This window comes from Lasiodiplodia theobromae (genome assembly GCF_012971845.1).
Source record: "Lasiodiplodia theobromae strain AM2As chromosome Unknown scaffold_13, whole genome shotgun sequence".
Taxonomy (NCBI): domain Eukaryota; kingdom Fungi; phylum Ascomycota; class Dothideomycetes; order Botryosphaeriales; family Botryosphaeriaceae; genus Lasiodiplodia; species Lasiodiplodia theobromae.
The window spans coordinates 808,726-834,284 of record NW_023336333.1 but is presented as its reverse complement, the minus strand read 5'-3'; the positions used below and the strand labels follow the sequence as shown (position 1 = coordinate 834,284).

The following is a 25,559-nucleotide window of genomic DNA, read 5'->3' as shown; positions in this document are numbered from 1 at the left end:
CGCTGTTTTAGCACAGCTAACCAACCTCGGACAAGTGCAGCTCTTCGGATGCCGTAGAGTAACCATTTGAAGTGGAAGCACATTTCCCATTCGAACAGAGCAAGCAAAAAACGATCCTCAATGCTGGATATCTTACGAAGACAGGATCGTTGTCCCGACGCCCTTCAAGCCCAACTGCTTTTTTACACTTGGACCACACAAAATACAGACCCCTCTTGGGGCAGGTTTTCCATCCAGACTTTACTTCAACAGCTTCCTCACGCTCGTCTCCATCCAGAGCTTTGCGTACTCGCGGTGCAGGAATTCGAACCACCAAGGCAAAGACGACTTAATTTTGCCGTCGGGTGTGGAGTTGAAGAAGAAGCTCTTCATGTGGAACGTCGCAAACTTGTCGTCCTTGTTCACCTCCATCGAGAAGATGCCGTCCGACGGCCTGGGTCCGGCGTTCAGCGGGGAGTCACCACAACGGACAGCCACCTACAAACGGAGCATCCTCCGGTTAGCCTTGACCATGGGTTTTATAGCCACAAGAAAGAGAGTAAAGAAAGACTGGAGGGGTTCAATATCCTCACCTTCCCCGGCGCGCGTTCCACCACCTCGAAATGATCCGCAATCTTGGTGCCGACCTTGTAGTCGCTGCGGGCCAGCTCGTGCCTGTCCCAGAGGTGGTCATCGCGACCCTCGAGGGCGCGGTACTTCTTCTCGAGGAAGCGGCGCTGGTAGGCGAAGCCGAGCCCCGACCAGACGCCGGCGCAGAAGCCGCGCGTGAGGGCCTCGAGGTCGTCCGTCTTGAGCTCGCTCAGCGGCACGCGGCGCACGGCGTGGTCGACGCACACGGGCGGGTGGTCGCCCGGGTTGCGCTGCTTCAGCAGCGGCGCCCACGACGCCCACGCCGGCGACGTCGGCGAGAAGGGCACGAAGTGCGTGTCGCGCGTGTACAGCTTCCAGCCGCCCGCGACGGCCGCGGCGCCTGCGGCGGTCGTCGTGAAGAGCGATTTGAGGAACGGCATTGGTGGTGGTTGGTGGCGTGTTGCTGGTTTCTTTTCGGTCAATTGAGCTTCCAACGAGGGGCAATTGATGGCCACAGGCTCGAAGGATTGAGGGCGGGAGGAATTGGACGGAAGAGAAGTGGTGTTTGGGGAGAGGATGGCGGGATGGGAAGGTGGAGCGGAGCAGGGCAAGCTCGCGTGCTGGCGGCGAACCGGGTGATGTCGTGTGTCAGCAAACCTCAAACTACGTACCCTCGGATCGTCGGCCGCGTTCGGGTTTCCGAGAAAGCAAGCTGCGAGGGAGCTTGGGCCTGCCGTCGTCAGTTCAACGACCCCGCCCTTGTTTGCTCGGTCGGCCCGCTTGGCGTTGGCGTGGTTTTTTGGCGGCAACGGCAACGGCATGCGGCACGGGCCAGGAACACGGAACACGCGACTGGACGACGACAACGCGTCTTGCGGACTGTCTGCCTGCTCCGGGCTCGCTCAATTGCTCGTCACGACGAATTGCACGAATATAGTTACATCAGCTTCGAAGGTCAGTTCACGGCGTGCCGACAGCCTGTGCTAGCTCCGCAGCACACCGATTTACGAGAGAGCCATGGCCCGACTCCACCGCCAGTTAGAACACCTGTCTCTCCCTCCGCGCTCTCCGCTGTGAGCCTAAAATCGCCCACGCCGCCCCAGAAGAGCGATGACTGCAGAAGATGGCTTCCGATACTCGTCCCTGAACCCGCGGCACAACGAGATCCGCCTAATCAAGCTGCAACCGGTGCCCAAGTCGACCGATGGAGCCGGCTACCTTCCCATCATCAGCTGCACGCTGCGGACCGCCAGCCTCGAAGATGAGCTGGACTACTGCGCCCTGTCGTACGTCTGGGGCGACCCAAGCACCACGCGGCCCATCCTGATCGATGGCAAAGCCTTCCACGTCACGGTCAACCTGGAAGCGGCGCTGCGGCAACTGGCCGAGGAGCTGCGACAGCGCCGCCAGAGCCCTACCTGGCTATGGGTCGACTCGATCTGCATCAATCAGTGTGACACTACGGAGCGAACGCATCAGGTATGCCAGATGGACCAGATCTACCGGAACGCGGCGCGCGTCGTTGTCTGGCTGGGGCCCAGCACGCCCGACAGCGACGCTGCCATAGCCACGCTCGAAACCGTCTACTCGATCGCGCATACGTCGCGCACCAAGCACTGGGTGCGCTCATGGCCGTTGTTCCAGTTCCAGGAGACGCCGCGGCCCGAGACGTCGGCGCACCGCATCCAAGCCGCTTTGGATGAGGTACTGGCACTGCTGCGTGCCGACGGCTGCCGCGCTTTGGATGCCGTGTCGGCACTTTTCGCCCGGGACTGGTTCCGGCGTGTGTGGGTGCTACAGGAGGTCGCGTTGGCCAAAGACGCGACGCTTCTGTGCGGCGACGCCCGCATTGACTGGCGCCGCTTCTACACGGCCTTCTGGATGCTGTGCGGCCTGCGCGACTACCTCAATGCCGTCGTTGTCACGCCGCGGAGACCGTCCACCCCCTCTGAGTACATGGTCACTGCGGCTTTCCTCGACGCGAAGCTCCAGAATGTCGCGTGTGCCGCCTTCAGTTGGGTGCTCGCCGGCACCGATACTCCCCTCCGCCAATTCCTTTATTTCCTTGGCGGGAATGCGGATGGCACCCGTCTGCTGGCCTCGGACCCTCGCGACTACTGCTTCGCCCTACTCGGGCTAGCTAACGATGCCTACGAATTGAAGGTGCGCGCCGATTACGACAAATCATGGCGAGACGTGCGCATGCATCTGGCCAAGGCATGCCTCAAACACTATGGCCTTGAGGCGCTGTCACACTGCAACATCACCGCTTCGACATCGCAGAGCGATGAGGCTACGGAAGACGGGAATGCTCCTTCCTGGGTCCCCGACTGGGCGTCGCCGCACCTGCCCAAGCCTCTGACCGTCTACTCGCATCTCAACGTGCGAGGGGGCGGCGCCGGCCGCGCGTACAAGGCGTCAGGGGGCCTGCGACAGAGCGTTGAGGACTCGTCATTCAACGCGCAGGGCGGGCTGAAGCTGTGGGCCATCCGTGTCGATGCTGTCGAGCGCGTTGGCGACAAGTTCTCGGTCGGAGAAGTCAGCTACAGGGACGGAGAGGACTTTCACTCCCTCGCTTCCTGGTTGGAGGCGCTGTCGGTCGTCTTGCCCGGTCCCACTGAGGTTTATGACACTCCGGAGAAAGTTGTCGAGGCGCTGTGGAGGACACCGATCGCGGATCGGGCGTTCGTGCATAATTATGAGACGATACGCGCGCAGGAGGATCTGAAGACGGGGTATATGGATTTGCTTAGGGGAGCGAGAAGTCGCGAGGCTATCAGGTACGCCGGAATCGCGCAGTATAAGCTCAACAAGAGAAAGCCGTTCAGAACGTCGACGGGCTTTGTTGGCATTGGGCCCGAAGAGGTTGCCGAAGGAGATTGCTTGTGGATCCCCTTAGGCGCACACGTTCCGTTCGTCCTACGACAATCAGAAGCTGGGCGTTGGGTCGTCGTTGGCGAGGCATATGTCCATGGAATTATGGACGGAGAGCTTACGGAGCAAGAGAGTGTGGAGGTTAAGCAAATTCAGCTAAAATGAGATATCTCATTTCTGACATTGCCCACGGCGATTAGATGCGTTGTCATGTGTCAAACAATCTATTGCTTTTACGTGAAGGTCGTCTCAAGCACGGTGCTGCATGTCGAATTAAGCAGCAGACGCACCACGTTTGCATTAGCGCTTAAATCGGAACTCGGAAGTGAGATAGCCGTCTACAAGCATGACTGAATCAGTTACCAGATTTGGGAACAAACTGTTTTTTATTCAACGTAGCATTCTACTTGTGCCCCGCATACCTGACATCATACGGCTTTACTGTCCTAACTCCGTTCAATCTCCGGCGAAGCTACCCCTCCTTCACAGCTTCCTGAAACCACCACCTCCGCCTTTATTTATTTTCCTGCTTGGCGGATTGTGTCTTAAATACCGAGCACGCCATCAATTCCTCCTCAGCAATCAAGCACTGAACAGAAAAGCAGCAACAGCAAAATGTCACCCACCTCCGTCTTCGCAGCCAACAACACGGCCCTCATCACCGGCGGTGCGAGCGGGATTGGCCTCGCCGTTGCCCAGCTCTGCCTCAAGCACAGCATGCGCGTCGCCATCGCCGACTGGAACACCGACACGCTCGCAAAGGCGGAAGAGATCCTGGGACGCGGCAAGGTCGACACGTACCAGACGGACGTCTCGAAGCCGGAGGCGTGGGCCAAGCTAAAGAGCAGCGTGCTCGAGAAGTTCGGCGGGAATGTGGATTTCTTGATGTTGAACGCTGGCGTGGGGATGAAGGGGACTTGGGGCGATGCAGAGTACTTCGAGAAGGTGTGTTGCGCCCTAACAACCACACCTCATCATCTCCTTCTGAAAGGAGAAAAGAAAAAACATTGCTAGGCTAACACCACCCCCGCAGACCCTCGCAACCAACCTCTTCGGCGTCATCAACGGCCTCAACGCCTTCGTCCCCGCCTTCCGCTCGGCCGCCGCCGCCACCAACAAGCCCTCCGCCATCGTCATCACCGGCAGCAAGCAGGGCATCACCAACCCGCCGGGCAACGCCGCGTACAACGCATCAAAGGCCGCCGTCAAGTCGCTCGCCGAGCACCTCGCCTACGACCTGCGCACCGAGGCGCCCTCCACATCCGTCCACCTGCTCGTTCCCGGTTGGACCTTCACCGGCCTCAGCGGCGGCGGGCCCGGCAGCGCCAAGGAGAAGCCCGCCGGCGCGTGGTCGTCGGACCAGGTCGCCGACTACATGTACGAGAAGATGGGGGAGAATAAGTTTTATATTATTTGTCCGGATAACGATGTTAGTGAGGAGACGGATAAGAAGAGGATGCTGTGGAGTGTGGGGGATGTGGTGAATGGTAGGCCGCCGCTGACGAGGTGGAGGGAGGAGTGGAAGGGGGAGGCGGAGAAGTGGATGAGTGAGCAGAAGGTCTAAGGGAGTGAGGTGGGGTTGGAGCGTTTTGCTTGGGGCTGTGGGATCGAATGGGTGGGAGGCGGGAGGGGGGTGGCTATTTCAGCGGCACCTTGCATAGATCTACAGTACAGTAGATACTACGGCATTTTTGAGAACGCGCTACTTAAAATTCAGAATTTCAACTTGTTAACCTTCAATTAAGTCTCCATGACCCGTAGTCCAGTCAATTGTCTTTCGGGTATGCTCACCACGGCTTCTAGCCAAAGCTGATGGCTTTCATTTTTTAGGTAAGCTAAACAAATAGAACCATTGTTGCTCATTGATAACAACTACAAATCGCGCAAGTCACTCTCATCCTACTGCCTCAGCTCATGAACGCAGCGCTGCAAGCCCGCGCGTACACACGACGGAAGGCCAAGCTATTCTATGCGGTCAGCTGCGGCCAGGAAACATTGCACATCTACGACTGATCACACAGACAGACAGATAAGTCTCACCGAAGATCGCCAAAGGCATTAAAGAGTGGGGTTAGCTCGCAGTCAGCGTCGTCTGGGCCAGTTAATGTCACATCTCACTCCAGCCGTGTGCGCTGGCCTTGCAGCGTGGGGGCTCAAGCGAAAGCCGAGAGCACTCAACCACACTTCTAACAATGCAGAGCTTTGAGTCACGCTACAGTTACTAGAGATCCAATTTTACAACGCGTAAAATCTTCACTAATCGATATTGAGCGTAGATACATAGTTATTGGAACGCTAATGGCGCACGCACGACTTCCAAGCTTTCCAAGCAGATGGATTATCTACCTCTCCCTCTCAGTCTCTGGGGTGAACCTCTGAATGTTCCGTTGTTTGGACAAGAATTCTATGACGGGAAAAGATACTTTCGTGGTTATCCAGAGCGCCAGCACTGGGGCAAAGGGACCCTCAAACGGAACGAACGCTTCTTCTGAGCTCTTCCATTTCCAGAACGCCCTGCCTGTCTCCGTCAACGCAATCAACATCCAGTATATCCTCAGCCTGGATAGAGAAGCCAAACTGAGGGTCTCCGATGTTCATGCTCTCTCCAGGACATGTCAGCAGTAGCTTCATGGTGGCGGAATTCCTCTCGACAGCTGGCTTTAGGAGCTTGTATAATTTCCTCAGGAAGTAAATCGTATCGCTGGAGTCACCTGAACCGTCCATAGCTTCGTAGAGCGAGATTCCGTCGATGACGCAGTAGAATATTTTGTCCTTCGGCAGCTGCCGCACAATCGTTCCAAAGACGTTGCTCAAAGCTCGGAAGTCTAGCTGATCGAGCTTTTTGCGGTTCATCTCCACGCAGGAATAGTCGAGGTCAAACTTCTTGCGTTTTGACTGGTGGACGATCTGCCCGATCAAACTTGCTAATATCTCTGGGAAGCTGGCTTTCTCATCTTGGTCGTAGTCGGAATGGAGGCCGCAGAAATAGCTGGCAACGATGGCATCTTTGGCGATTCCGAAGAGCGAGACGAGCTCGGCGCAAATCAGGGACAGGGGAGAAAGTTGCTCTAATGCATCGGAGCGGTGGCCGTTGATCAATAGATCTCGCGATTCTGGTAGAGTCAGCCATAGTCGAAGCTCGTCGGATTGTATGACCCATGAGGCCTCGTCTTGAGCTCGAAGATCAAGGGTGGACTGGAGTTCTTGACAGCTCTCCAGGTCGTCTTTAATTGTCCCTCGATCAAAATCGAGAATTTTTAGTACTTCCTTACGACTCATACCGGCCTGGGTTGGCTGCTTCTTTGAAGCGTAGGAACCCTCGAGTGTGTGAAAGCTGGCTGCTCCACTCTCGATTTCCTGCACCCGTGCTTTTAAGAATTAGTCAAGACGACATCTGAGAAGCGATTCCAGAGGTACGCACCTTGTCCAAGTCGTGGATTGAAGAGCGAGCTGCTCTCCAAAAGTGCCTGAAACCCCTTTCCCATGTCATTCAGTTTCATGATTCCTTCACTGAACATCTGCTTTAGGGCCACGGTATCTTCTTCTCCGGCCTTTGCTCTCGAGACAAGTTCCCTTGTTTTTCCCAGTACTTCGTTGATTCGCTCATGCTCAAGAAGCTGGGCTTCCTTTTGGATATTTTCAGCCAGACGTTCTACATCCCGCTTGCTCTTTTGTAGCTTGTCCTCGTACGAGTCACCCTGTGCAATGGACTGGAATGCCCTCCCTATCGTAGTTAGTCTCACGATCGGATATAGGTGTGTTTCGACTCACGTGCTGAACCTTGATTGAAGTATACCATGATCTGACGGAATAAAACCAGAATTGATCTGCAAAGCTCAGCAGACTTTATTTCCAATTGGTCTGATTTGTTGATCTCATAGATTTTAAGGTAGGCTCCTGTTTGCCGAACGTACTCCGGGACATCCTGCATGGCCTCGAAGATGCATTCTCGCACTTCACTTGACTTGCTAGCCGCCTGAACAACACTTATTAGTATAACTCCGAATCTATGGGGTTCCTCAAAAGCATACCGTTGCTAATATCGAAAATACTCCAGCAATCGTGCCACCGTAGTCTCCAGTCGGAAGCAGACTGCACCAGTGCCCCATCTTGGGACCGGCGTCTCTGATTCTGTGTAAGGCCTTCTTGATCTTGCCTTTGACGCCGCTTGTCATTGGTTCCTTTTCGTAGAGTATCGCAGCGGCTTGCACTTGGCGCATCATAGCCGACCAATCCGTCATACGGACGTCGCTCTTGTTCGGGCTTTTCAGCACTTTGACTTGATATTTCTCGATGGCTTCCGCCAGGGCTTCCATCTCGGCCGTTGCCTCTGCCCAGATTTGCTTCCTGTTCGTATCAAAATTTGGGACTCACAGACAGGAGCGAGTCGAGAGTGCATACTTTCTCTCTTTTGGTCCATCATCTCCGATTTTCACCCACAGTTGCTGGCCAGAGTCGTGCTGGATCATGTCGCCCAGTACGGTTCTATTCTCGATGAAGGACACGGCTTGGTCTCTGTTTCGCATGTCCTGCGGAGTGTCCTCCATCTTTACCGTTGGGGTAGGGAGTTATGATGTTGGATAACTGACGATCGCGTGTGGCCGGTCTCGAATGTGGGGGTTCACTATTTGAGCTGGGAAAACGAGGGAAGCGCCCGCTGGAGAAAAAATGGGGGCCTGTTGTTGCCTGGCTGCAGTGATGGCAGGCTGAAAAGAGGATCATCAGTAGCCTTTGGCGGTCGGGAAGCGCAACGGCTCCATCCACTCACTTCACTTGGAATTTTTTTTTCTTTTCTATGCCACACATCTTCTGCGTCGGGCAGTGACATAGTTGACCAATCTAATTTCCTGTGAACACGCGAAGGCGCTATTGTGGGGTGGGGGCGGTTCGAAAGCATTGGATCATCCACCTCTGAGGCTGCATTGTCGTGCTTCAGCCTTGTCGCTGCTGCGGGGCTTGCAGCACCACCTCGTTACATGATTCCAGATGTAGACCAATGACCGATGCATGCAGTGTAAGCGCTGAGCGATTTTTACTCTTCTAGATGAGGATGTGAGATTGATCCGGATGCAACGTTCAGGCATAATCAAAGTGGTGCCTTATGATGCCCCGATGATAAATATTAAATAGCCAGTCTTCCTTTAAGTCGCGGTAAGCCAATCTCAGCCCCACATACCCGCAACTTTGAATATCGGAAAGGCCAGATCAACATGTCTTCCAATGCAGTGCCTGAGACTGGCGAAGAAACATCAAGCGGGAACACGATTGCAGATCCAGGCCTCATTTCCCCACCCAGAGAGCCAAACAATGCCAGAGAGCCCCCAGAGAGTCCCGACAATGAATCCGACAAGTTATCAGCAGCTTCCGCGACATCTTCCAGCTCTGATGCAGAAACTGACTCCTCCGGTTCCGAGTCTGAGCCCCGCATAAAGAATAACTATGACGGGTTTACTTCCCTCTTCCGCCCGGCTCCTCTACCGCTTCCTCCACACGAAGTGGATAGAAGGCTGAGAAAAGCAAAAGCCAAGCGCCCGGTGCGCTACGTTCAAAACGCCATCTCACAACATATTGACGATCATGGTACTCTGCTCAAGAATCTTAGCGACCGTATCGGGATTCTAGAGTACGAAATCGAACATTTGCGAAAAACTCCGAGACAGTCTTACCCATATCCAGGCCCGCCGCCACCGCCTCCATTGTACTCGATCATCGAGTATGGCGACTACAGGTGGTTCAACAGGGCCTACTATGGACCAGGCATACAACCCAAGTTTACTCTCGAGGTCAATCTGATCGCTGACACCAACGGGATCTGTTCATTCCTGGCAAGCCATCCAGACAGCCGCTCGGATGTGGATGGCGAAAAAGGCGCATGTGCGGATGAATCTGGACCAGTAGCAACCTTTGAGGGAGCGAGCCTACTACCATACAAAGTTCGAATCGCATCAAAATATCTCTTGAGATCCTTGAAGGAAATCGGCAAAGAGATATCCCTGTTCAATGACAGCATCATTTTTCTTTCTCCGTTCAAACTGTTTGTCAGATACGAAAAGGAGATCAGAGCAATGTTCAAAGACACCGAAGCAGAAATTGAGTCTCAACGCCAAATACTTGAGAATCTGCAGAAAGCTATAGGCTTTAGTGAAGATGAGGAAGAGAAAAATGAGGTGCCGAAAAGCAGAGATTCCCGTCCAATTAGCCCTGTTACTTCCACTGTCCCTGAACACCGACTGAACCCAGAGCAAGAAGGACGGGACTTTGAAGCTTTGCAGTTCAAATATGAGCACTTGCGACTCCTGGTGCATTTCTTCGACGTTTCGCTCAAACCGATACTCAATCTTTACCACTCCATCAAGGCCGAGACCATCACTCAGATTCCATTCGACTACTTGTGGTATCTTTTCTACCACGGACAAGAAGTGGTCCAGCAGGGGGGACACCTACAAGTCTCCCGGGTTCTCCGCTTCACAGGAGGCCGGGACATGGTCAGCACCGTGGAGTCAACGGAACTTCCGAACTCCATCCCTCTGATACCCAATAGGGAAAAAGCGCTAAATTCGATCACGAAAGGCTCATTTCGTGTTGAATGCTATTTCTGGGGATTCGACGGGGAGGGGTTCAGGCCGGTGGTGAAAACCATCCACATCAAACCCTACGCTGGTTTTAGAGACATCACTTCTCTCCCAGTATACCCGTTATCATTCCACGATAAGAGCGGTAGGATAAGACAGCAACTTCTTGAGAGGGGAGACAAGTTCTTAAGACTCTCCAAAAAAGAAGTCGTCCATCGTCACTACACCGGTCTGACTCTTGAGAGTAATTGCACCAACGCAGAAGAGGTTTGTTTGTCCTTCGTCAATAAGACTCTTCACATGATAGACGGTATTCCATGGGCTTATTCAAATAAATTTAGATTGACTCCCGTATAATCGTCGACCAGCGATCCGCAATCCTCGAGAGACCAAAGTGGAAGCTACCGGAGTACAATTCTTTGCATACAGCTTACGACACACGCGAAATGTGTACAGATCCACTCATTTTCGGTGACACGGTGCATCTTGATCTAATTCAGGATCACGCGGACGCCAACCAATGGTTCTCGCAGCGGAAAGATGCCCTGGAGTCGCCTGAGGATCTGGAAGCTCCTCCGATTGAAGACAAGATTCTATTGCCTTACTACCTGTACGGCTTCATTCTTCGGTCTCGCAAATGGGGTAAATTCCATTTTAATTTGAAGAAACGAGAAATGAAAATTGCTAATGCTGCCAACAGCCAAGTTCAGCATCGACCTGATCAACAATATTGAGGACAAGAACTCATTCGATGACCTCGTTTTGTAAGATCATTTTCTATAGTGCTGAGCAACAACTTAAGATATTTGCTAACCCAATATTGTTGCGGACAGGCAAGATGGGCATGCTGACGCTATCAAAGCACTCGTGGAAAACCACAACCGTGGACCAGGCAGAGACAAAGAAAATGGGCACGTAGAGGTCTCGATGGACCTTGTCAAAGGCAAAGGTCGCTACGGTATCCCCCAAGTTTGAATGGCCATTCACTGACCACCTTTGCAGGGAAAGGAGTGATAATCCTCTTACATGGAGAACCCGGCGTCGGGAAGACTTCGACCGCGGAGTGCATTGCGGACTACACGTCGCGCCCGCTGTATCCGATAACATGTGGCGACATCGGCGAGACTGCCGATACAGTGGAAGAGAATCTCGAGAAAACGTTCCAGCTAGCGCACAAGTGGGGCTGCGTGCTACTTCTTGACGAGGCCGAGTGTGTCCTCCCTTTCTTCAGACCTCCCCCCCTCCCTCTTTGAAATATCATACTAAAACGCCGGTATAGTGTATTCCTGCAAGAGCGTAACCGGGAAGATCTACGGCGCAACGCGGTCGTCTCTGTCTTCCTACGGGTGCTCGAATACTACTCCGGGATCCTTTTCTTGACAACCAACCGGGTCGGCATCATCGACCAAGCGTTTCGCAGCCGCATTCACCTCAGCCTCTTCTACCCAGCGCTCGACAAGAACGCGACGCTGACTATCTGGAGGATGCATCTTGATACGGCCAAGCGGCGCTTCAAAGAGCGCGGTCAAGTGCTAGAGGTCGACAAGAAGCAGGTTCTGAAGTTTGCCAAGGAGCAATTCAAGAAGATGAAGGCGAATAACATGAACAATTGGAACGGAAGGTCAGTAGCTTCACCTAACGTCATTCTTCACCCAGTTCGCAAGCTTGAAATCATTGACGAAATGTCTTACCAAAATTGACCGCCCGCAGACAAATCCGCAACGCCTTCCAAACCGCCATTGCGCTCGCCGAGTACCGCGCACAAGGCAAAGGGGACATCCACCACCAGAAAAAGAAAGGCAAGAAAGTGACTAAGCTCACCGTCGACCAGTTCAAAATTGTCCAGCAAACATCCGACTCTTTCGACGAATACCTCCTGGCCACACAAAAAGCAACGCAGTCCTCGCAGGCGCGCGCCAACAAAACGCGGAGCGATGACTTCAAGGCGAAGGAACAGTACGCAGAGTCCAGTAAAGCCAAGTCTGCGGCTGCGAAGCCGAAAGGTAGGGTTGAGAAGAAGAAGGTGAAGGTGGAGCCCGATTCGGACAGCACCATTACCTCTGACAGCTCAGAGGAAGAGGATGAGGAGGATGAGAGTTCTAAAGATGACGGCAGTCAGAGTGATAGCGATGCTGTGTCTGAACAACAAGAGAGCGATGACAGCGACGAAGTTGCGGAAGAGATTGTGAGCAAGAAGGCAAAAGGCAAAAAGGGTCTCTCGGTAAAGAAAGGTGAAGATGTTGCTGCCAAGTCGGAGAAGATAAAGACCAAGAAGAAGGAATCAAAGAAGAGAGTTGAAGACAGCGATGAAGAACACGAGACAGAGGCGAAGGTGGAAAAGAAGCGCGGCAAAAAGTGATATATGGGAGAGCAACACAGGGTCAATAACGATTCTTGACATGGCATACATAGGACTATTGCAGCATAAAACTTGCGTGAACGGTTACAGAGCGGTACTCCAGTCGATGGCTAGCGTGAAGAATAGCATTAAGTATGCCTGCGTTATATTTCTTTCAACGAAAAGGAACATATATGGGTAGTTGAAGCTATCGTCCGGACGTGAATGTATAATTATTAATTCTACACTTACATCCGGACGATAGCTTCAACTACCCATGACATGAGCGAAAAATAAATTCACGCTAGCCGTCGGCTGCAATGTCCCTCTGTAATCAGAATATTTGGAGCTCCTGTCCAAAAGTTGCAATGCATTTTTCAGCGCCAATGTCCCCAGTACCACTTCAATATATACGAGCCAGTAATCAAACGTAATCCACTTTTTTCACCTGTACAACCCCCCCAAAGACACCTCATCAGATCCACTAACCGATACTTAACACCGCAATTAACTCAGCAAACAGGTCCGACACCAATCACGCATCCGCACCCCAATACTCCTTCAACTCATCCGCCCGCCACTTAGTCGCCCACCCGCTCTCATTCTCAATCCTCGCCAAAACATTCAAAATCGCCCTATGCTCGCTAGGATGGCTCATCAACTTCCCGGCCACCCACAGCGGCTGCAAACCATTAATCCAGGCACCATGATGGCTATTGCTCGCAGCGATGCCGCAGATCTGGCGGGCGTGCCAGATCAGACTCTTAGCGCTCTTCTTGCTGAGCCGCACCTCCTTCGGCTTCTCCTGCAGCAGGCGGATGGCGCAGAAATGGTACAGCTGGTTCCCGTTGGTCGCGGGCGGGTTGCCGTACAGGATCTTGGGGAAGGGGAAGTCGTAGTCGTCGAAAGAGGCCGGGTACGAGAGCAAGGGCTGCATCTCGATGGGCCTCGAGTTGTACCAGTCCTCGACGAGGTCCCACAGCGCCTTCCAGCGCGCGACGTACTCGACGCGGGCTTCCGGGTTGGAGACGGTGTCGCCGCGGCCGTTGATGACGTTGACGACCGAGGCCGACAGGAAGACGGCGTAGTTGGCGTACGCGTCGAAGCCTTTGCACTCGTTCTTGAAAAGGTTTACGGCGGTTGACATGGGGACGTGCGAGGAGAGCCAACGATCCAGCGGAACTTTGGTGCAGCTATCGGAGAGATAGCCACCCCAGACGTCCATGCGCGCGAAACACCAGAAGAGTGCTTGATTTACACCACCAGAGACACCCGTAATGTTAGCAGCCTGGAGAAGAATGGCACAACCATCGAGATGCCGACCCCAGTCCTTTGGTGATACAATGATCATTTCCAGAACACACAGTAAGACGCTTGATGCAATTACTTCAGTGCTCATGGTCTCAAGCTCTGGAACCAGGTTCTGGATCGCCTCTTGATAAAGCCCAAGACTCTCCGTGTATGGTCGAGACGGATCCTTTCTTTCCTGTTGTCGAGCGGAGAGGGCCAAGGCTGAATATCGCAGGTGAGGGCAGGTCTTTGCCATGACAGGGATAGAGAATTGGAAATGGCGCTGGTTGTCAAACTTGTCAAGCCAGGGAGCAACCTCATTGAAGTAATTCTGCCAAAGTTCGATTTCCCGCTGTTCCTTCAAAGTCTTCGTGGGTTGGGGGTGGGTCATTGACTCGAGCCTTGCTGTGGCACGGTCAACAGTGTCCGGGTCATGACCTGAAATGCCATCGTGAGATCCGCCCATACCAAATTCTGGAGTCCCATGCCTAGTGAGCCCGCTGTTACGAGCAGTCTCAATGATATGACTGTGCAGATTCTGCTGTAGGTCCTTGTAGGCATGACTTGGATAGTAGAGGCCATAAGATGGCGAGTCAGCCAAGACAGGATCATTTGAAAAAGCAGAGGATATCTCTGCATTCATATCTTGAGATATCCAAGGCCCCTCGTGGTCTGCCATTCCTAGCTCGTGCGGAGCATGTTGGGTAGGTTGGGATGTCAAGAAGTCCAGGGCGGCCAACTCTCCGGCAGAAAGCGTCAAAGCTGGCGCTTCGTGGTCAAGGCTGTACCGATGGGTACTTCCAGGTGGCGCGGAGGTGGGCGTCGGTAGCCTAGAGCGAACGGTCGAGAAGGTCGAGGATGAGCTGGTCCGGTTCAAGTGAGGGTGAGGAGTCAAAACCCCGTCTGTGCGCTGCTGACCCTTTCCCATAACCCCATTTCCACTCGTGTGGGGCTGACGGCCGCGCTCGCTGGCCTCTACCTGAGTGTTCTCGGTGGCTCCACGGGAGCTGTACGACGGTATACGATTTTGTGAGTCGGAGCCATTCGGTACGGCAGGGGCCTGGAATTTTGGAGTGGAGACTGGAATATTGTGATGTTGAAGAGGAGACTGGGCGTCGCTTAGGGACCTGGCTTGTTCGGATGAGGCTGTGGAAAAAGCTCTGGTCGACTGGACGGCAGCGGGGTCTTCATTGGGCCGCCAGGGCCAAGTCTCACGCGGCTCGCTTCCCAGCGGTGTTATAGATGGGGTATCCTGAAAATCGTCGGCCGAAGCATCATCCTCCCGGCATGAACGCATGACGGAGGAAGTAACGTCGATAATCTGTGGGGCGTGAGTGCGACGGCTTCTTCAGTCAGAGCCGAGCTTCGAGGCCTACAGTGAAGTCGGTATGGCGCTGCTGGCTATGGCGGCCGATCTCGCGCATGGAGGGGTGCTCGCTGGAGAGGCCATTGTGGCGGAAGATGACGCCGGTATCCCACTCGCAAGTCTCGCCGTGTTTCTGACATTTTGTGCAGGTTGGATGGACCTCGTCACCTATGCGCAAGGACAGAAGTTAGCTCCCAATGAGCAAGGATTGAAAGCTTGGGAGTTGACGTGCATTTCTTGCGCTTGCGGCGGCAATTCAAGCAGCCGTGGCGACCGCGCTTCCTCTTGAGAGAGGTGTCGGGCGGAGGTTGGACCGAGTCGCGGGCAGGCGCAGGCGGGTGTTGGTCGGCAGGGTTGGTCGCGCGGGCGGACGAGGGCGTCAGTTGGTCCTGGGTGGCTGGCGGCGACATGACCAGCAGATGCTGAAGCAGCTTGTGCGACTTGCAGGTGCGGGGGCCTCCATTGAGATGCAGCAGACAGGTGCTTGGGTGGTGGCTGCAAAAGCCGTGGGGTTTAGGGCTAGTAGCCTCCCCACAGGCTCGGGGAAGTGCGATCTCCGGAACACCCCAACGTCTGGCCCGCAGCTCATCACGCCTCCAGACACGCCGCCGATCTCATCGTTTCTCTTGGGCCAATAATTAGCCGACCGCGACAACATCCACGCACGCGCTCTTGCGCTTATGCGGCTCTCGCGCGAGCCGCCTTAACCTGCGCCTGACTCAGCCCAATTTCACCACCGTTGCCAGCCTCTTATTCCCGCGTGCAGCAGAGAAGTCTAACCATTTTTTTTTTTGGTCTACTAGGACATATGCTAACTCTAACGCGCCTCCCGATGACTGTTTGCCTGACGCCGTCCAGAAATGCCAATCTACCATTCGCAGTTATCGCCAAAGATTTCACCGCTCCCCTGCGGACGTGCGCTCATGCGGAGGCGCAGTGACCGCCATCGATGCGCAGGTCCGAGCCCGTCTGCCATGCACTGCCATCAGCCAGCAGGAAGATGGCCCCCGCCTTGAAGTCCTCGGGTGCGCCCAGGCGGCCCAGCGCCGCTCCCCTCATCCAGGTCTCCTCCACCTCGGGCTTCTCGGCCAGCAGAGCGTCGGTCATTGCCGTGCGGATGTAGCCGGGCGATAGCGAGTTGACGCGGATTCCGTACGTGCCCCATTCCACGGCCAGCGACCGGGTCATCTGGTGGACGGCCGCCTTAGACGAGTTGTATGCCGAGCAGTGCAGTCCCTGCGCTACGTTAGTCTCTTGTCGGCAAGTCTCAGGATCCGCGTGGCGGCGTTCGAATAGGGAAGACGCAAGCGCTGTCCCACTTACCCTGTTCATGATCTGTCCGGACATGGACGCGATGAAGACGATGCTGCCGCCCTTTCCGCCGTCCCTCAGCACCCTCGCCACATGCTTGGCCGTAGTGAAGTTGCCAACGACGTTGACTTCCATCATGCGCCTGTAGCCGTCGACCGGGTAGTCGATAGCGTCCTTCATCTGCTGGATACCGGCACACGAGATCAAGCCCTTGATCGGGTTCCCTCTGGCAGTGGCCTCCTCCGCGGCCGCCTGGATGACGGCCTCGACTTCCGCCTCGTTTGTGATGTCGCACTTCTTGTAGCTTGCGTGCTGGGGGGTGGACGAGAGCTTGGTGATCTTGGTGATGTTCGCCCATTCATCGGCGCTAGGCTCGGGAAGAATGTCAAGGCAAATGACGTCGCCACCAGCCTCAAGCACGGCAGTGGCAAGCGTGATACCGAGACCACGCGCTCCTCCCGTCACTACGACGGTCCTTCCATGCAGACCGAAAAGCTTGTTGACTGGTGCTTGAGCCGCAGGCGTCATGCTCGACTCGGGAACCACGGCCGGAAGGGCAGTGTCGGACACGATCGCGGGCGCCATGGTCAAGAAATAGAGTGTGATGGGAGGCGGTTCGGTCGGGGAGGCGTGGAGGCAGGTAGAGGAGTGATTCAATGGCGGAGGGAACGCAAGACTGAGCAAAGGCTCCTCGTGAAGGCGGGCGGTTCTCTTAAAAGCTCTGGACCTCGAGCAGCGTCCTACATTACCGCTTCAGGGCGTGGGGAAGGGTCAAAGTACTTTTGGCTCGAGAATTGAGGGGCAGTTTCCCAGAGAGGAAAGCGCATGCTTCTGCCGCTGACCATGCCGTCGCATCCTCTGGGGTCCCGTCCTCCCACAGCAGCGCCCCCGGATTACCCTTGGACCTGAATTTTGTAATACAAGGTCTCTTTTGAACGGACAGCCGGTATCGCAGTCCATCTCCAGCGACTATCAACGCTATGGTTGCGCCTTGAGGAGAATTCCGAGAGGGCTGAGAATGGTAGCGCTCCCGGATACCGCATTCGGACGCATTATGGGGTCGGCAGATCCAACCGCCAGCACACGCTAGCCTCACGGCGCTCTTACTTGCCGCAACCTATGTGGGAAAGCTCGGCGCGCCCCAGCGGGGCCAATCCACCGCTGCGTCGCGTGTCGGAATACGACGTACGCCAAGCCCGGGGTTCGGCCACAGAGGCTGCTGAAGCTGGGGATCCCTCCGCCCCGACTCCACAGCGGCCGCTGCTTTCCCCGGATAGATCTCCTGATGCGGACAAACTTCACCACCCCGGCCCGACTCATCAGTCAAGGCCCGCCAGAGATGGCGCATCCAACAAAGACAAAATTCCTGTAGTAGCAGTGTCCGCGTCATGCTCAGCTCATGTCGCCGCTTTGACAGGTGCCAGAAGTCAATAGAGAGCGGTCCCGCGGCCCTGGACAACGCAATTTGCCATGCTTGAAGACGCGGCGAACGGACGTAAGGGTCGAGCCGCGCCGCAGGGCAGCAGCAAAACCGGCCCAACGAAGGCACCACGGATGCAAGGCTTGCGTACGGCGCCCGCCTCGGCTCGCGACCAATCCGCCGCAGGTCCCTCCACAATTCGGTCATCGTGGAGCCGGGTATCAGGCAAGGGTGCCATCGGCAGCGTCACAACAAGTGCAGTGGCGCAAACCGGCTTAGCCTTGCTCGGCCGCTGCCTGGGGTCATCTAAGCGCCCGCATGGAGTTTTCTCGCGGGCCAATCTGCAAATGAATCAGGCTAGGCCTCTGCACCTATTGATGCTGCATATATAAACTCTATGCCCAGCCAACACCATACATTCTGGGGCCCCGCATTTCCTCTGCTCCTTTTTCGCTTGCCTTTTCTTTCAGCATTCGTCCTGTCTGTGACAGCTGTCTGACTTGAGCGATCCTTCGGACCACATTCGCCATGGTGTTGACAGGAAAAGCCCTTGATTGGGCCATCACCCTCTGCTCTGGCGCTGGTTTCCTCCTTTTTGGGTAAGTCTATCTCCTTCACAACGTCGCACGCGTCGTTTCGCATCCAAAGATCCAGGGGAACGCAAAAATGGGCGTAGATGCCGACTCGAGCAGATACAGTGACCCGCATCGTACACCATCTCTTCCATCTACCCCCTATTTCACCGAATAACTGGCATACTAATGATGGCGATGCAGTTATGACCAGGGTGTCATGTCCGGCCTGTTGACAGGCACCGCGTTTACGCAGGTCTTCCCCTCAATCGATACCCAAAATGGCGGCAGCTCGTCGCTTCAGGGCACCGTCGTCGCCATCTACGTTGGTCAACCCCTGATACTACATCTTTGACCAATCTAATGTGATCGGCAGGAAATCGGCTGTTTCTTTGGAGCAATCTTCACCTTCATCTTTGGCGAGCGTCTGGGACGTCGCAAGTGTATCATGCTTGGCTGCATTGTCCTCACCATCGGAGCCACCATCCAGTGTGCCTCGTACAGCATTGCTCAACTCATCGTCGGCCGTATCGTTGCCGGTCTTGGAAATGGACTGAACACTTCAACTATCCGTAAGGGCTCCTGCGTCAGCCTCCCAATATTTATCACTAACGGATGATAAAGCTGTCTGGCACGCTGAGCTCATGCAAGCCCACGACCGTGGCAAGGGTCTCGCTATTGAATTCATCCTGAACATCTTCGGCGTCGCCCTAGCCTACTGGGTCGATTATGCATTCAGCTTCGTCGATAACGAGTCTCAGTTCCGGTATTACCCAACCTACCCCTTACCCCTGATGTCACTCAATACTGATAGCACTCAGCTTCCCCATCGCCTTCCAGATTGCCTTCGCTCTCGTCACCCTTGGTAGCATCGTCTTCCTCCCGGAATCTCCCCGTTGGCTACTCAACCATGACCGCGATGATGAGGCCCGTAACGTGCTTTGGCGCCTCCAGCCCAACGCCAAGGAGATCGCCAAGGATTCAGAAGCCGTCAACAACGAGATCGCTATCATTCGCCACACCCTATACGAAGAGAAGGAAATCGCCGGTGGTACTACTTTCACCGCGCTCCTCAAGGATGGTCCTCAACGTTTCCGCTACAGGACGCTCCTTGGTATTGGTGGCCAGTTCATGCAGCAGCTCAGTGGCATTAACTTGATCACGTACTACGCCGCCGTCATTTTCGAGACGAGTATTGGAATGTCGCACAACACTGCTCTGCTGGTCGCCGGTGCTAACGGAATTGCTTACTTGTGAGTTTTGACCCTTGCAGTCTCGAGTTCGAGGACCGCAAACATCTTTCGAATCCTGCCACATGCAGCAGATCACTGACACGACGACCAATAGCCTCTCCACCATCCCCGTCGTCTGGGTTCTCGACCGCCTCGGCCGCCGTAAGCTTATGCTCTTCGCTGTCATCGGCCAATCCTGCTGCATGGCCATCCTCGCCGGCACCGTGTCCGATGGCAGCAAGCCCGCCGGTATCGTCGCCGCCATCATGCTGTTCATGTTCAACTTCTTCTTCGCCATCGGCCTGCTCGCCATCCCCTGGCTGCTTCCCGCCGAATACGCGCCTCTCGCCATCCGCACCAAGGCGGCATCTCTGGCCACTGCCTCCAACGTACGTTCGGATCATGATCATCACCATCTCTCAACCCCACTTTTGCTAATTATGACGTCTTATGCAGTGGATCTTTACCTTCCTCGTCGTTGAAATCGTGCCCGTCTCGATCAACAGCATCGGCTGGCGCACGTACATCTACTTCGCCGTCTTCAACGCCTTCTTCGTGCCCATCATCTACTTCTTCTACCCGGAGACCAAGAATCTCTCGCTCGAGGAGATCGACCGCCTCTTCACCGGCGACAAGGTCATCATGCACCTGCCCGAAAGCATGCGCCTCGCCGCCGACACCGCCGCCCTCAGCGGCCACATGGGCGCCGAGAAGGACAATGTTGCGGTGCTTGAGGATGTCAGCGCTAAGGCGGAGCCTCAGTAAATTGGTAGATGCGTTGTGATGATTCGAGCAGGGCTTGAGTGGAGTGTATGGGATATAAGTTATAATAGGATTATCATATTGCTTTTATGAGCAAAGGGTATGGGGAAGTAGTGGATCTTTTTTCTTTCTGAATTATTCCCGGTAGCGCCGTACAGTAGCTGCCACCTTCTACGAAGGTAAAAGATTTGTTTTCAAGCTTGAAATTTTTTAGAAGGTCACGTCAGATCTCAATAATTAGAAATGGCGCCCGTTCTTCCAAAAGATCTGTATCACAAAGTTGTTTTGCCAAGTTCTGCAGGAAAGACTGACCAGACAGGGGGGTTTGAGGCATTTTCCACTGCGTCGTTATGAAACCGACCTTCTGCAGCTAAAAAGTTGAGGAGCGTTACTGGGGTGTTTTTTTCTCAGCTGACCATCATGGCCTTCCTGTCACGGACCTGCCTGAAACGCCCACAACGCGGGTGAAAGTTTCATTCACAAGCGAAAAACAATCTCGGCACGCATGGTACTAGAGAAAAAACGAAAAACGGACCCCATGGGATCTCCCACCCGACACAAAAAATCAGCACCAAAAACGTGCGGGCCGCGAGTCAGGGAAAAACCACGCGTTACCCATCAAGCCACAGCCGGGGCGCGCCGGGCATTACCGGAAATAAACTGCCGACCCAAAGAGAGGAATCCCTCAGCCGTGGTCGCGAAACAGCCTTAGCAAAAACTCGGCCTGTTTGTACACCTCAACCGTCGACCCGCATTTCTTGATTCGGACGCTGAGCGGTCGGCGCTAACGATTACCCGAAGAGGTAATTCAGGCGTCAGTAATGTGCGGCTAGGCATGGGGTATATCGACCCCGCACACGTCAATCAGCCTATTTATGTGGAGAAATAAGGCTGATCAGGGTTTGGGCTTGTGCAGATTTTTTGTCTTTGTGGCTTGTTGTGCGGCTTGAGGTTCTGGATCTTCAATTGAGGCTTGCCTGCTGCGGCTTGGCAAAAGTGCTTGGGTTGACGTCAAGTCTTTAGTGTTGATGCTGATGGCGTTGCCCCGCGCGCTTATTATTGCAGCAGCAGTTATGATCGGCCGCAAATAGAGTTTCGAACCTTGTGCTTTCCCCTTGGCCCTAAGCTCAGCTCCACAGAGATCTTCAACCGGGTCATCAGCATCCCGCCAATCACTTCAAGAAATTCCGACGCAGACAAGTCATGGAGATACGATACCATGCCAATCAATTGCGCTGCCCTTTAACCATGAGCCAGGTATTGATCTCGCAGTTGAAACATATTCACGTCCTACATTCTCGTGATAGAAGTAGAAGCGTCATGAATTAGCTATGCAATAAAACACTGAAAAGTACAAGAACAACAACACCTATCTATCACACCATCATATCTATACATCCGAAAAAGAAGGAAGAAGAGAAGAAAAGAACAACAACCAGCTATAACCGAATCGAATCGAACCACTCACAAACCTACAAAAAAGCCGGACTTAACCGCTTCTTCTTCACCTGCAAAGCATCGCTGCTACCCGACCGCGGCACCGACGCCCCCGCCCCCGCCGCCGCTGAACCTTCAACCGCACTACCCCCCTCCTTTCTCCCCCCTTCCCCCTCGCCGCCCCCGCCGGGCAGCGTCGGCGTCAGCGACCCGCTCGGCGGCAGCGGCCAATTCTCGTAATCCGGCAACAGCGGCTCGCGCAGCAGCTCGTCCTCCCTCTCGCGTTCCCTCCGCCGCTCCTCTGCCCTCTCCTGCCTCTCTTTCTCCCTTTTTTCCCTGTCCTGACCACCAATAGTACTAGTACCAGCGACAGCAGCGGCAAGAGCGGCGGCAGCAGCGGCGGCAGCAGCAGTGGTACTGCTACTACTAGCGGCAACGACAATATCCCCGCCACCACCACCACCACCACCAACATCCGCACCGCTGCTGCTACTCCCAAGGTTGACGCCGAGGCCGAGACCAGGACCAAGCGCATCGCCCTCCCCGACGGCCGTGTTCTCCGACGACTCGGAGCCGCTGACTTCGCGCAGCCGGATTTGTGGTAGCAACTTCGGCTGCTGAGATGACGAGAGCGGGCGTATCCGCATCTCTACGTCGCCGGCGCTAGCACCTGCGCCGCCGCTGCTTCCTGCCGCGCCCTCCGCTCCCGCTGCCGCTCCACCCAGACCACCTCCACCACCAACCGCCCCCGATGCCAACGGCACCTCCAGCATCGGCGGCTTCTTCGGCAGCGGCTTCACCTTCACCTTCTCCTTCGGCTTAGCCTTCACCTTCGGCCTCGGCGGCGGCGGCGGCGCGAGGCGCGGATGCTTAGGGTCAGAGAGGTCGAAGACGGCGAGGCCACCACTAGTGCTAGACGTAGACGTAGCAGCAGCCGCCCCCGCCGTCGCCGCCGCCTTTTCACCACCACTCATACCACCACTTACACCGGCACCACCACCGCTGTTAGCAGCAGCAGCAGCAGCAGCAGCAGCAGCAGCAGCACTCGCAATCGTAGGCGTCGTAGGCACAGTCGGCGCCGGCGTCGGGACGGGCGTCGCCTTGCGCACCGTGACAGGCACACTCCGCCCAGCCCGCGTCCACGGCACGCCGACGCCGTGCACGCCCTCGTGGGCGAGGCGGACGAGTTGCGGGGTGGATGTGGCGAGCCATTCGTAGCGGGCGTAGGTGGTGGGGTCGACGAAGAAGGGTGCGGGAGGGGCGGTGGCGGCGATGACGGTGGTGGTGGTGATGGGGGTGATGGTGGTGTCGGTTGGGGGTGGGGATTCGGGGGAAGAGGAGGAGGATGAGTTAGAAGAAGAGGAAGAGGAGGAGGTGGAGGGACGGTGGTGGGGGTGGTAGGTGGTGCTCAGCAGGCGGCGGCGGGCGATGAAGATGAGGAGCGGTGGCAGGATCCAGGACGTCAGGATGATGAGGGCGCCCAGGGCGAGGATGAGGATGAGGGGGAAGAGGGCGAAGGAGGTGTGGGCTGGGCTGAGGATTTTCTGTGCGAGGCGGTTAGTGGGTGGGTGGGTTCGGCATGAGAATGGAGGTGTATAGGGGAGGGAGGGGATCGGGTTTAGAAAAGAGGTTGGGAGAGAGAAAAACAAAAACGCACCTGATTCTGGCACATCGCCCGCTCCACCGGACTAGACGGCCTTACCAGCCACGGCAAGAGGACGCCGTCCCCCGGCGGGCCCGTCGCCGTCTCGACGAACAGGCCCTGCAGCTGCGCCATCGTCGTCGCGTGCCAGTGCATCACGTCCTTCTGCCACTGATCGTCCGGCAGCAACCCGCCCTGCACACCCCCCTGCAGGCGATCCCGCGCCGTCAGCAGCTGCACGCCCAGCCTCCCCACGGCCGTCGGCAGGTCGAGCGCGCGGCCCGTCGTGGCCGCCGCCAGCCACTTGAACCGCTGCAGCGCCACCTCATCATCCTGCAGCATGGCCGTGATGTTGGCGAGCGCGTCGGCCGACGACGCGAGGGGCGAGCAGCGCTGGTCGGCGGTACTGGGGAGGCTGGCGCTGCAGTACTGCTCCTGCACCGCGCAGGCGAGGGGCGACGCCGCTTCGCTCGAGAAGTACGGGCCCTGCACGCCCGGGTTGGGCGGCAGGATGGCCGCTGCTTCCGACACCAGCCGGTTGCCGCGGTACCAGCTGTCGTTCGTGGGCGCCGTGTAGATGACTTGGTTGCCCGACAGGAAGAAGAGGGAGACGTCGGCGTTGGGGATGTTGAGAGGGGGGATGGGCTCGAAGTTGGATGCCGATGTGGAAATGGAGCTGTTGACTGAGAAGGAGTAGAAGCCGCTGGAGATGGAGTCAGTCAGCGTCGAACAGATGACTATTAGTTGTAGATAAATTACTTACCTCAGACTATAGTCCGGATGATCACTTGTCATGTTTGTCTCGAGCAGAACCTTCAGAGCATCATTATAGTACTCGTAAGTGTAGTTGTCGTCCCGAGCAGGTCCTGACGTCCTCTTGCCATAGTAGTACCTCATGTATTTTCTGTTACTCAGCATTCTGACTTGTTTCTGGTATCCTTCCGTCTTCAGAGGTGCGCATTGAATTCTTCGGCGATATTGGAATGTCTCCTCAGGCGGCGCATTAAGTCCAAAATCCTCGTTGCTATCAAGAAGGCCGGTATCAAGGTCCAGATTCGACGAGTCATCTTGGCAAATCTGACCGCCAAACGCGCAGGTTGCATCCGTTTTAGACGTGCCGAGCAAATTTTTCCTGACAAATTGCGAGCAGTCGACCACTGTAGAGGCATTCGTGTTGTAACACTGCTGCGCATATTGGGCGTATGAGAGCGCATTCTGTCGCAAGTACGGCTCGAATGTTTGCGAGGCCAACGTGTTCGGGTTATCCAACTGGGCATTTGTGTACCCACAATCCGGGCTCGAGATCAGCACTTCATCCCCAAACGAAGTCGCTATCATCGAGGAGAAAATGCTGGCAAAGACGAAAGCACATGCGCAAAGCGCAGCGCAGATGATCATAGGCAACGTGTGGCGGACGGACAGTTTGGGGTTCCGACGCCATGCCCATCCCGCCTGGAGTAGGTTGGTGAGTCCACGACAGGCGCTCCCTGAATTGCGAAGAATTGCCTGTCGCTGATGGTAAAGGCCATCCTTGGCGGTATCGCTCGAGTAGACCTGGTGGAAGGTGAAGCAGCATATTCTCCAAAAGCTGGTCCCGACCCAGACGATGAACAAGGCCAAGGCCGCGATGAGAAGACCTCCGCTCTGACGATCTAGCGTCAGCGTCGCTCCAAGGATTGGTCCGTGGGACCAATTCGTCCACGCCCCTATGTGGACGCTGTAGGTCGAACTGTCTCTGGTCGGCGATACATCATTCATGATGTCCTCGGATCTCGAGCTGTAGGTCGTACGTATTAATTGAGCTTCGAGGTCTTTGGGATGATCATGGTGTATACGAGATTGAGGGCGTGCCCCAGGACCGGCTGGTTTAAGCTTGCGAAGGGGCGTTGCAATCTTCCCATTCCATCAGTAGGGCTGGTAGTGTTCCGCGAGATACTGTGGATTGTGTAATATGAAGGGGATTCCTGATTCCCAATCATAGCCACGCTCTTGTCCCTCCAAGAATTTGAGATGTGGTGTTGATCCATCCCTTGATACACTGCACGACTTGCTCACTACCATCCTGGAGGCGCAATGGACCAGACCACAGATAGTTGCGCAACGAAACGATACTCCAATGGCAGTTTGTTCCAGATCTAAAAGTCAAAGGACTATTGATGTGTAGAGTGAGAGC

At 55.4% G+C, this 25,559-nt stretch overlaps 9 protein-coding genes across 9 annotated transcripts; 4 read left to right on the top strand and 5 right to left on the bottom strand.

Moving 5' to 3' along the window:
* Positions 1–240: 240 nt before the first annotated feature.
* Positions 241–1,010, bottom strand: LTHEOB_5026 (Fad linked oxidase; the record flags this gene model as incomplete). Its single annotated transcript, XM_035514126.1, has 2 exons — positions 241–477; positions 573–1,010. The coding sequence occupies 2 exons, from the start codon at positions 1,008–1,010 to the stop codon at positions 241–243; spliced, it is 675 nt and encodes a 224-aa protein (XP_035374468.1).
* Positions 1,011–1,680: 670 nt separating this feature from the next.
* On the top strand, positions 1,681–3,609 carry LTHEOB_5025 (Short-chain dehydrogenase/reductase SDR; the record flags this gene model as incomplete). Its single annotated transcript, XM_035514125.1, has 1 exon — positions 1,681–3,609. The coding sequence occupies one exon, from the start codon at positions 1,681–1,683 to the stop codon at positions 3,607–3,609; it is 1,929 nt and encodes a 642-aa protein (XP_035374467.1).
* Positions 3,610–4,059: 450 nt separating this feature from the next.
* LTHEOB_5024 (Short-chain dehydrogenase/reductase SDR) lies at positions 4,060–5,008 on the top strand (the record flags this gene model as incomplete). The annotated part of the gene is made up of 2 exons (XM_035514124.1): positions 4,060–4,389; positions 4,478–5,008. The coding sequence occupies 2 exons, from the start codon at positions 4,060–4,062 to the stop codon at positions 5,006–5,008; spliced, it is 861 nt and encodes a 286-aa protein (XP_035374466.1).
* Positions 5,009–5,910: 902 nt separating this feature from the next.
* Positions 5,911–7,991, bottom strand: LTHEOB_5023 (Adenosine trna methylthiotransferase; the record flags this gene model as incomplete). The annotated part of the gene is made up of 5 exons (XM_035514123.1): positions 5,911–6,812; positions 6,866–7,168; positions 7,216–7,420; positions 7,476–7,791; positions 7,846–7,991. The coding sequence occupies 5 exons, from the start codon at positions 7,989–7,991 to the stop codon at positions 5,911–5,913; spliced, it is 1,872 nt and encodes a 623-aa protein (XP_035374465.1).
* Positions 7,992–10,462: 2,471 nt separating this feature from the next.
* LTHEOB_5022 (ATPAse AAA+ type core protein) lies at positions 10,463–12,375 on the top strand (the record flags this gene model as incomplete). Its single annotated transcript, XM_035514122.1, has 6 exons — positions 10,463–10,658; positions 10,717–10,780; positions 10,850–10,965; positions 11,019–11,226; positions 11,296–11,637; positions 11,727–12,375. 6 exons carry the CDS (start codon positions 10,463–10,465, stop codon positions 12,373–12,375), a joined length of 1,575 nt encoding a protein of 524 aa, XP_035374464.1.
* Positions 12,376–12,889: 514 nt separating this feature from the next.
* LTHEOB_5021 (Short-chain dehydrogenase/reductase SDR) lies at positions 12,890–15,420 on the bottom strand (the record flags this gene model as incomplete). The annotated part of the gene is made up of 3 exons (XM_035514121.1): positions 12,890–14,965; positions 15,021–15,178; positions 15,285–15,420. 3 exons carry the CDS (start codon positions 15,418–15,420, stop codon positions 12,890–12,892), a joined length of 2,370 nt encoding a protein of 789 aa, XP_035374463.1.
* A 511-nt stretch (positions 15,421–15,931) lies between these two features.
* On the bottom strand, positions 15,932–16,906 carry LTHEOB_5020 (Short chain dehydrogenase reductase; the record flags this gene model as incomplete). Its single annotated transcript, XM_035514120.1, has 2 exons — positions 15,932–16,246; positions 16,334–16,906. The coding sequence occupies 2 exons, from the start codon at positions 16,904–16,906 to the stop codon at positions 15,932–15,934; spliced, it is 888 nt and encodes a 295-aa protein (XP_035374462.1).
* Positions 16,907–18,269: 1,363 nt separating this feature from the next.
* On the top strand, positions 18,270–20,310 carry LTHEOB_5019 (MFS sugar transporter; the record flags this gene model as incomplete). Its single annotated transcript, XM_035514118.1, has 7 exons — positions 18,270–18,340; positions 18,518–18,638; positions 18,690–18,885; positions 18,938–19,079; positions 19,135–19,566; positions 19,661–19,934; positions 20,002–20,310. 7 exons carry the CDS (start codon positions 18,270–18,272, stop codon positions 20,308–20,310), a joined length of 1,545 nt encoding a protein of 514 aa, XP_035374461.1.
* A 1,469-nt stretch (positions 20,311–21,779) lies between these two features.
* LTHEOB_5018 (uncharacterized protein) lies at positions 21,780–25,144 on the bottom strand (the record flags this gene model as incomplete). The annotated part of the gene is made up of 3 exons (XM_035514117.1): positions 21,780–23,288; positions 23,447–24,089; positions 24,150–25,144. The coding sequence occupies 3 exons, from the start codon at positions 25,142–25,144 to the stop codon at positions 21,780–21,782; spliced, it is 3,147 nt and encodes a 1,048-aa protein (XP_035374460.1).
* Between the last annotated feature and the right edge of the window lie 415 nt (positions 25,145–25,559).